The following is an 8,459-nucleotide window of genomic DNA, read 5'->3' on the forward strand; positions in this document are numbered from 1 at the left end:
TCATTTCTGACATTCTTCCGTCGTGAATAATAATATATATTTAACATTAATTTATTATTATGTGCATACAAATTTATTATTAATTACTCATCGATTTTACATGTCTTTATTTTGCAGTGATCGAACTGATAGACCTCCCACACGTGGTGACCTCAGCTAAGAGAATGATCTGCATCTAAAAAAACGTTATTGCGAATTCGTATTGTTATACAAGCGGTAGTACAGTTGATGTAAATGTCGAATCTAAAGCCAAAAGTATAGTCATTAAATTTTTCATACATATCTAATGTTTTGAAAAGAACATTTTAAGATAGATCAAAAGCAAATCTGATATCATAGCTAATCAAACGTTGTCAGAATATTAAGATATATATGACATAAAGAGATACAACTTTTCAATTACGATAAGAGAATAATTTTGTGGATGGAATATCCTGCTCATATAAAAATCGAAAAGAAACACACATATTGAATCAATAAAGAAATACATGTATTTCTTTAAATCCACGGTTTGTAAACGATTTTCAATGAGACAGAGCGTGAAAGATACGAAAGTGACTGTTACTAAACGAGCAACAAAACAATTTTATATCCGTAGATATACAGAATCCATCATGCATTAATGTATCGCTATCGATATTTTATAATCAAGATAACTATAATGTTTTATACTGTTTTATTTATGTAAAAAAGATTGAAACATTTAATTCGCAAATAATAAATCGTTATTTTAAAAATGCGAGAAAAATTTAAGCATTTAGAGAAAATCACACTCTCAAACTATCAGTCAATATAAATATAAAAAATTTAGCTATTGGGCTTTTCAATTGTCATGTTTTTTCTGTTTTTTTTTCCTCATGTTTCTTGTAATCAGCTTTGTCTTATTTTTAGTAATAATTACGAACAGCTAATGCGATGACTGATATGAAACGAAAATGTGTTAATGATAAAGTGTATAGTCTATAATTTTTCACTGCCATGTGCTAATTTATTTATATTCGTAATATGACAAAGCAGATTTGCGTCAAATAGGATAAATATTATTCACTAGAGTATGAGTGTAATCAAAGTTTTAATAAGACTTTGAGATATCTCTCCCATTACCGAAAAGACAATAAATTCTCATCACAGCCAAAGTTATTTCGTCGGGAAAACAGAAAACGACTTTCTCTATATTGTATTAGATATCGAATTTTCACAAAGAAGTTGGAAAGTATGCGCAAAGATTTATATATTTATAACACAAAAAGTTATCTTACATTAAATATTATAGATTAACATGAACAATAAGATCCTTCATATAAAAGATAGAAAAAAAAAATATATTAATAATCAAATAAAAAATTGGTAAGCATTGCTTCTCTAAATTCAGATTGCACTCATACCATGATGAATACTTATCAGTTATCGTACATATATGTAGGTGCTTATACATGTAATTTTTAATGCAATATATATAGGCGAATAATCAAGAATATATAATATAGGTAATTAATAACAGCATCATCGAACGCACGTACAGTACTTTTGTATATTAAAAGGTTTAAATCAGTTTATATGTGATATATAAACAAAGAAAGATAATAACATATATGAAAGAGAATCGCGATAGGTAGGTCAAAATGATGTAGGTAAAAAATATGTGTTGCTACATATATAAAATTTATATTGAATAAATTATGAGACACAAATATATACGCACTATGCGGATAATTAGAACGGTCTCTAATATTCTCTATATTTAAGACTTTATGAAAGTAAAACGTACAATTTGAAAGTAATAACAATTATTGCTTGCGCGCGCAGCCGCGAAGATCGTATCTACGCAATTAGATTATTATTTAGAAAATCAGTTAAAAGTGCAATATTTGTCATATAAATGCGAACACTTCTATTGTAATTGTATATATTAAAAGAAACAGGCAATTGATTTAAATCTTTCTAAATCTACTGAATTATACTTATTGTTAGATATACATATTTCTAAACGAATGTTTTTGTATTGGTACAATTTACCGAGTAACTGATTGTCAATTTTAAACACATTTTCCCTACGTGCAATATAATTACTTTTCTATCTTATAAGTTTATACAAGATAAAGTAAAAGATACATACGCATATTCTCCTAATGTATATAATAATTAAAAATGCGAAAGAGATTTGCCTCCATAAAGCATAGATATTTAATCTATCTTCTTTTTTCTTTTTCAAACATATAATTAACAATTATATTCCATCAAAAGATATTATCTCATTTATACAAGTAAAGCGTTATATTTTTTTACGATCTCGATATATAATATATATTGCAGTATACGCTTATTATCAATATTCAACGTTTCATTTATGTATCTTTTTTATGCAAATATAAAATATATCAAATTAATCAAGTAAAAATATCGCACATAATGTGCAATAAGAAACATGATTGTGAAGGATATGTTCTATAGACTGTCTTTAGAGAATTATCTAAAAAATGAGACACCGAAATATATAATGTATAATAGCTCCCGTAAAATTTTCTACATTCACTATGATTCTATTATATCACACTGTAAATGATCATGTACAGAACAATCCGAAGATGCACATACTTGTATATTACTAATATTTTATATATATATATATATATATATATATATATATATATAAATAATAAATGCATATATACATACATACATATATGTATATATATTTGTATGTTATTATAACTCCTGAATTATATACCGACATCGAATGAACGCTTTTGGATGTTCATGTATACTAGTTATGTAATATGTATGTTGCATTTTATATGTACAGGGTGCAAAATGAGACAAATATACCAGTCTGAAATGCCTTCTTTACATAATTGCGGCGTTCGGATGTGAATAACATATAACATCCTAATTAGAATACCTCAATTAGGAATGATATTTCAGGTGATAATAAGCTAGTATTGCTCCACCCTGTATATAAAATCATACTAAAAGTATATATATATATATATATAATTACCGTAATACATAAATGTAATCTATTGTTACATAATAACTCTTCAAAGAAAATGGGACAATAAATATAATTTTGCTAACACTTGGGTGTATTCTTGTTAGTATTTTTTATAAATATTTTCAGTATCACAATATCATCATAATAAATATTTTAATGGCATAATATTCCTAATCATGAAACTTGTAATTTTTAATTTATATGCCAATCTTATTCCTAAACATTCTCCGAAAATTCGCAGAAAAAATATAAAAGGATATATGCACAAGAATATTAAAAAAAATTTATTTACATAACTATTCACAACATATTTATATACTGCTATTTTGTACGTCATTCATATTATAATTGTTTAATAACAATTAATATATTAAATCTGAGCGTATTTTACATAGATAAGTTTTCAAATATAATCGTATGACTAGACAAACAAAAATGTAAATTGCAAAAATAAGTAATCACACAACGCAAATAATTAAGAAATTATTCGTTACATAAAGATAATAACTTAAAACAAACACAAATTATAATGACAATTAATAAACCCCATTTAAAAAAAAAATAAATATGTATGTACATTTGTGTAATGTATATGATGTTTATATGTAAGAAAATAAGAAAGGTTTTTAAATGTTCGAATAATTATGATTAATTAATCCAATTAATTCTTACAAGTATAGAATGTCTTTTTCTTGTATGTTATAGCAAACTTGGAAAATAAAAATATACTTGATGAAAAATAAAATTACACCAATGTAGGATGCTATAAACTAATTTTATATCCAGAAATGAATGGAAGTCCTGTACGTACTCTTTCCTGATATTTAACATAGTCTTCACCAAAGAAATTTAATAAAGTTATTTCTTCGATCAAAACACGATCATAGAAAAATCTCCATGACATCAATGCATATGCACAAAAACAGAATGGATTTTGAAGTATTAACTGAAACAAAGATTTATAAAACAATAATTAATAATATAATAAAAGTACAGAGTTATAAATGTCCAATTCTCTGCAAAATTTATGATGCCTTACCTGTGTTCCTATAGACCAATAAAACCATCCTACATAACTAGGATGTCTGCATAGACTGTATACACCATGCGTAACAAGTTGGTGATTATCATTTTTCTCACTTTGCACAACATGATTAAAATTATGCTTTGCAGTACACATTGCCAGTTTTCTCAAAATTTCACCGGAGATGCACAATACTAACCCAAAATAGGATACCGGAGAAGGCAGTTTTAATTCATAAAAATAATGCCTCTCTATGAGAAATTCTATCCAACTGAGACTTGCTGCTACGCCATATGCTATGCTATGATTAAGAATAAAACTGTCGATTGACAATATCACTGGATTTGTCCACGCTATAGCTAGAAATTCAGAATAATGGAAACTTGCTAATATCGTCATATAAATTCCAAATATCTGCCATGATGGCAATGCAGTGATTGATATTAAAATACCAATTCCAAATACATATCCAAGAAACAATGCTCTGATTGCCACCTGTAAGAGAAAGAAGAGTTTGAGCGCAAAATTTTAATATACAATCACATACAATAACAAGGCAAAACTTACTCGATAAGCAAAGCCACGAAATGCCAAACATGCGAGTACATTTATGAGAATGTACTGTATTATATGTAAATACCAGATATTTGTAAAACATACAACATAAATGTCAAACTCTAATCTCAAGAGTAATTCAGGAAGAAACGATATTAAGCCTGCTGTAATAAAACAGAACAGACTAAGAATTCCATCGCTGCACAGCATCTTATTTGTGGCGAATCTTTTTCTCGACAAATATATGCCAATCTTTTGCAGCAATAAATAGCTTGTCATTTCTCATCAAGCCAGCATATATATGCAAGACTTTAAATAATTATCTTTAATGATTTATGTCTCTTGTATATCCATTTTCTATAATAAAAGCATCTCTCAATTAATGCATCTTTCAACTGCTTTATTAATAATAATATATTATCTCACTTTTTTAAATAATGAGAATTGAAAAATTTCTTAAAAAAGTAACATATAAAAGAGCACGATAAAAATGCTAAGTCAATTTTTAAATAGAGAGAAAATATGCAATACTACTAGTTGTACATACTACACACTACACAAAATCAGCTGATGATCTCATCAATGGATGAGAGTAACTATGCTGCCGCCAAACAGCTAACTTGGGAAATAGTCAATCAATACGAGACGTATAACCGAATGAACGTATATACATTTCCAAATGAATGATTTTTTGTATTACGAGTACTAGTAACCGTCAGAACGATCACTAGTCGGAACACAATCTGTTAGCGTCGATAAAATATCACTTTAGCGATATTATATATGTTCTGTGTAACATATGTGTTGTGCAGAACCTTGTGCACAGTGAATTAAAAATATAATAATTTTACAATAAAAATAATACAATACACAATAATATACAATACGTGAAATATTAATACGAAATGACTACAACAGAGAGTTTGAAATACATTTATCACTTACCATTTTCTGAACGATCAGAATTTTGCAAAATTATGAATCAAAACGATAAGTGGGAAGAGTTGGCTGGTAAGTCATCAGAGAGTCCCAATGTATACAAAATATATATTTATTTAATACTACTATGATCACTTGTTACTTGACTTTGCACATTAAATTGTATTCTATTTTCTTTTTTCCTTATTTTACTTTTTATGATATCTTCACTGTATTCTTATTTAGTAATGATCAATTGTTGCAAATATGATACATTACAACTATATATTCTGCTACCTATGTATTCTACTAAATTGGAATTATTTTCACACTATTATAACTTTAACAGGTACTTGGATGAAATATGATGTTCTAACAATACAGAGTTTAAGAAAAGAGAAGAATCCCACGGATGAACTTTTGACACTATGGGGTCATCACAATCATACAATAGTAGAATTATTTGTCTTACTGTCAAGAATGCAACACTATCAGTCAATGATACCCTTGTTATCTTTTGTCGATCAAAGATTTCATCGACTTTTGCACAATGGAGAGGCTAATTTGCAAAACATACCACGCAAACAGTTGATCAATAAGAACACTAAGGATTTAAAGATTGGAACACAGAATTTTAATCAACGTGCATCGCCACAGCAGAGTGTTGATAAGATTTTAAATCAGCCACTGACTATTAGTCCAAGCAATTCTAATAATTTGCTAGTAGCCTCGCCAGGAGCAGCTGCTGTCTTTCTGCCATCTTCACAAAATACTGGCAGTAACGGCAAAAAGATAAATGAATCACCACTACCAAAAACAGAAACTACTTTGCCGCACGCAAGTTATAGCGAATTAGCTATTGCTACAAATGGGTGGAATCCACATAATATATTGGGAAAAGGTGGTTTTGGAACAGTATATAGAGGTATGTATTTAATTAATATTAACATGTTAGCGATAATGTTATAGAAATTTAATTTTGAAAGACTTACTTATATTAAGTAAGTAGTAAATTATATTTATATATAATTATTTGTATTTGTATGCTTAGAAATAATATTTAATTTTTTTATATTTTAAAATTTATTATTCTGATTGGCTTTATACAACAAAAATAAATTATAATTTGAATTATAAAAGATATGCGAGTTAAAATAATTGTTATTTATTTAATATATTATATTTTTGTTTGTATATATTGTAGGCACTTGGAAAAACACTGATGTGGCAATAAAGAAGATTCGACAAAAAGGGCCTGATTCAGATGAAAGTTATATTCTACAACTCCAACAATCATTGAAAGAAATAAAAATTTTGAATTCTCGTGCTCATGAAAATATTTTACCTTTATATGCATATAGTTTTGGCGGCGAGGCACCGTGTTTGGTTTATCAGTTAATGAAGAATGGGTCTTTAGAGGACAGACTTCTATTAAGACAAAAAACTAAACCACTAACATGGATACAAAGACACGAGGTTGCCAAAGGTATAGCACGCGGATTGCAATACTTGCATATCATAGGAGATAAACCATTGATTCACGGTGATATTAAAAGCGCGAATATTTTGTTGGATAAAAATTTCGAGCCAAAAATTGGTGATTTTGGCTTAGCGCGTGAAGGTCCTGAAAGGGATAGTATGAAGGTGAGTAATTATCATAAATTCAATAGTAATCTAGATACATATGATTACAAATGATTTATATTTATAATATATGTTGTTAGAAAATCTCAAAATAATCGATTTTTAAATATTCTCAAAAATATTAGGATTATTTAAAAAAATTTGAGCACACTAAAGAGACTTATATTTGATTATAGTATTTATTAAATAACAACTATTACTAAATAATTATTAGATCAGCAAGATTCACGGAACAAGACCCTATCTACCAGAAGAATTTTTATTTGACAAAAAATTATCCACAAAAATAGACACCTATAGTTACGGTATAGTTTTATTCGAAATGGCAACTGGACTTCGGGCTTACGATGATTCACGGCCTGAGAAGAAATTTTTACGAGATTTAATCGATACTTGGGAAGACAAAGATCTTCTTCTATTGATAGATAAGAAGGCTGGTGAAAAAGACAAACAGGTTTACAAAAATTTAATATTCTTAGGCAAGTGGTGTGCTAATCAATTGGCGCAAAATCGACCAGAAATGGAACTTGTATTTCGAAAATTGAATGATTTATAAACACATTCATAATTACAGCGTAATATATGTTTGCCTTTTGAGATCGAGCAAATCGAATCACATATTTATTCCAATTGCAAATATAGAAACAATATATAAGGAGCATATTGTGATATAATAGATTATGGCTGATGCATTTTGTAAATATTACTGTGACAGAAATAATTATTCATATTTTACATTATATATATAATGTATTATGTAAAGTGTTATATTATTAAGAGAAGTTTTGCTAACAAATTTTATATAATTGTTTTAATCAGCTTTACTAACAAATTTTATATAACGTTGCAAAATAAAGAATATTGACTATTCACAGATTCATCTTATTATATTTTGCTTATTTTATTATACCCCTTAAAAAACGAAATAAAACTCGACAAACCATAAATTGCACAATCTATATAAAAAATATATTATCACATTTTAACTCTTGATTTCTGCTCTAATACGTCCGCTTGTCATATAAGTGTGAACATTCCACTAATATTTCTTATGTGCAAAAGATAGCAGAAATAAATTAACTAATCATTATAAAAATGATTACTTAATAATATTCTTTTTTCAGTATATAATGCAGGCTTCTAATAGAAATATGTAAAAGATTAAAAATACATTTGTATTTCACATATAGAAATATTTTTGGACCTGCTTTAATATATTGTTCTGTTCGTAATCAATATTGATAACCAATAATATCAATTTTTTGTTGAATTATTACAAAAAAAAAATCACATATGAAGTAAAATTAAACTATTTCATGTGATATC

At 27.4% G+C, this 8,459-nt stretch overlaps 3 protein-coding genes across 34 annotated transcripts in view; 2 read left to right on the top strand and 1 right to left on the bottom strand.

The window, feature by feature from the left end:
* Trol (terribly reduced optic lobes) overlaps positions 1 to 3,072 on the top strand; it is a 147,651-nt gene extending 144,579 nt beyond the window's left edge. For 31 of the 32 annotated variants that reach the window (XM_070297134.1, XM_070297137.1, XM_070297136.1 and 28 more), the window contains one exon: positions 118 to 194. Coding sequence is in view for 1 of the 32 variants with exons in the window: in XM_070297140.1 (XP_070153241.1) it covers positions 118 to 160 (43 nt within the window). In the remaining 31 variants the exon portion in view is untranslated. Of the gene's footprint in view, positions 1 to 117 lie in introns of all 32 variants that reach the window. The other variant, XM_070297140.1, reaches the window with a different exon arrangement.
* On the bottom strand, positions 2,635 to 5,117 carry Ste14 (isoprenylcysteine carboxylmethyltransferase ste14). The gene is given in 5 exon segments (XM_070297172.1): positions 2,635 to 3,938; positions 4,032 to 4,511; positions 4,584 to 4,796; positions 4,798 to 4,928; positions 4,998 to 5,117. Coding segments are annotated over 4 exon segments (936 nt in total). The 5' UTR covers positions 4,858 to 4,928; positions 4,998 to 5,117; the 3' UTR covers positions 2,635 to 3,755.
* An 86-nt stretch (positions 5,118 to 5,203) lies between these two features.
* Pll (serine/threonine-protein kinase pelle) lies at positions 5,204 to 7,936 on the top strand. The gene is made up of 4 exons (XM_070297171.1): positions 5,204 to 5,582; positions 5,839 to 6,414; positions 6,694 to 7,133; positions 7,348 to 7,936. Exons 1-4 carry the CDS (start codon positions 5,477 to 5,479, stop codon positions 7,687 to 7,689), a joined length of 1,464 nt encoding a protein of 487 aa, XP_070153272.1. The 5' UTR covers positions 5,204 to 5,476; the 3' UTR covers positions 7,690 to 7,936.
* The last annotated feature ends 523 nt before the right edge of the window (positions 7,937 to 8,459 follow it).

Source organism: Polyergus mexicanus, unplaced genomic scaffold (genome assembly GCF_030449975.1).
Source record: "Polyergus mexicanus isolate NDT 795.1 unplaced genomic scaffold, iyPolMexi1.0 SCAF_6, whole genome shotgun sequence".
NCBI lineage: Eukaryota > Metazoa > Arthropoda > Insecta > Hymenoptera > Formicidae > Polyergus > Polyergus mexicanus.